This window comes from Saccostrea echinata, unplaced genomic scaffold (genome assembly GCF_033153115.1).
Source record: "Saccostrea echinata isolate AGI-Se365-2 ecotype Australia unplaced genomic scaffold, CSIRO_AGI_Sech_v1 ptg000036l, whole genome shotgun sequence".
NCBI classification, from domain to species: domain Eukaryota; kingdom Metazoa; phylum Mollusca; class Bivalvia; order Ostreida; family Ostreidae; genus Saccostrea; species Saccostrea echinata.
Genome location: NW_026889785.1, coordinates 10,679,829 through 10,681,773, shown reverse-complemented (window position 1 = coordinate 10,681,773; position 1,945 = coordinate 10,679,829). Strand labels below are relative to the sequence as shown.

Genomic DNA, 1,945 nt, shown 5'->3' with positions numbered 1-1,945 from the left:
AACGCCTCTTATTACCTAAAACTCGATACTTGACCGAAGAAGAGGAATTACAGCAACTCTTACAAGATTCGACCATTGACATCAAAGGGCTAGAACTCTTAGAAAATAAAGAGCAGCCCGAATCGGACATGATGCTGGTGAATTATCAAGAGAAACAGGAATTTGTAGAAGAGTGTCCCTTCGGAAACGTGGTACTGGCCTGTTTCACTACCTCTACGAGACTTTACAACCTTTAGGAAATCGGGTCCTTTATTTCGATACGGACAGTATCATATACCAACATAAGGAGGGACAATTTAATCCTACCCTTGGCCACAGTTTAGGAGAATGGACCGATGAATTAGACGGGGACCACATTATCAAATTCATGTCAGGAGGCCCTAAAAATTATGCTTACCTCACCGCCAAGGGAAATTCCGTGTGTAAAGTCAAAGGATTGACTCTTAATTATCGGGCTTCCAATATCGTATCACCAGAGACATTAGAAAAAATGCTCAAGAAAGAAATGGATGAAATCCAAGTCTCGTATCCTTACAAAATACAGAGGACTCGTCAACATGAAGTCAAGACAGTACCTTTAGAAAAACAATATAGAATTGTCTATGATAAGAGACAATTGATGAATGATTATAATACTTTACCTTATGGTTATTAAAAACATACTGTATTTCAAAATGTGTTTTTATTATTGGGGAAAACCCCTGAAAAATGAAGGGGTTATAAAAAGGGGGCAAAAATATTTTAACACTTCAGTCATGGCTGATCATTCTAGGGAGCCAGAGGGGGTTCCTGTTTACCCTAACTATGCTCTGCTCTTAAAGAGAGAAGCTACCTTTAAAGATGGATGGCCCGAGTCTTTAAAAGGATTATTACCCAACCTAGCCAAAGCCGGATTTTATTACAGGGGAGTGAGTGATAAGACCATCTGTTTTCATTGTGGTATGACTTTAAACTGCTGGAAACCTACAGACGACCCTTATGTAGAACATGCTTATTGGAACCCTAATTGTCCTTACATCAATACTTATAAAGGACGTGAGTGGGTGATGATCGTATTCATTAACCATTTACTCCGGGTGGGATACAAAGTTTCACCTGAAATTAAACCTCTACTAGAGCAAACCTCTACAGAGATTCAGGCCACAGGAAAATGTCACATTTGTGGACACGTATGTTGCTGTTCATTATGTGCTCCCACCTTCCGGTATTGCCCCATTTGTCGATCCGATGTGAAGAGAACTCAACGTATATTTCTGTGTTGAATAAAAAGGATTGAAACCCTATTTTTTTCTCTTCATTTATCATCATGCAACCTGACGAGACACTCCCGTCTTTTCAATTAAAACACGAATTTACCATGGTGGTAGCAGGACCATCTAAATCGGGGAAAACGGAATTTGTTAAGAAATTAGTGGAAAATTTACATTGGATTACCCCCATGCCACAAAAAATTGTGTGGTGTTATCGGGAATGGCAACCTGCTTACACTTCTTTAACAGATCAGGTCTCCTTCATTCGAAATATTCCAGAAGACGATGAGAAATTAGTAGCCAATTTAACTATTCCTCACTTACTCATTTTTGACGACATGATGGGAGGAAAAGCCATCGAATCGATCGTGGATTGGTTTACCCGTAAAGCGCATCATCGGAATACCAGTGTGATTTACATTACTCAGAATTTATTTGATCGGGCACCACAGCATCGCACTATTAGTTTGAATGCTCATTATTTAGTGTTGTTTAAAAATCCCAGAGACAAATCTCAAATCAGTGTCTTGAGTCGACAGTTAGCCTTACCTCATTTGATGTCAGCTTATCAAGAAGCCACCAGTGTTCCTCATGGGTATCTCCTGGTTGACTTGAATCCACAGACCCCAGACGAATACAGATTAAGAAGTCGATTGTTTGAATTGTTAACTATACACATGCCACAAGAGTATAAA

The 1,945-nt window shown here is 39.4% G+C and overlaps 1 protein-coding gene across 1 annotated transcript; it reads left to right on the top strand.

Moving 5' to 3' along the window:
• The first annotated feature begins 755 nt into the window (after window positions 1-755).
• Window positions 756-1,262, top strand: LOC133200017 (death-associated inhibitor of apoptosis 1-like). Its single transcript, XM_061335788.1, has one exon. It carries the CDS (start codon window positions 756-758, stop codon window positions 1,260-1,262), a length of 507 nt encoding a protein of 168 aa, XP_061191772.1.
• The last annotated feature ends 683 nt before the right edge of the window (window positions 1,263-1,945 follow it).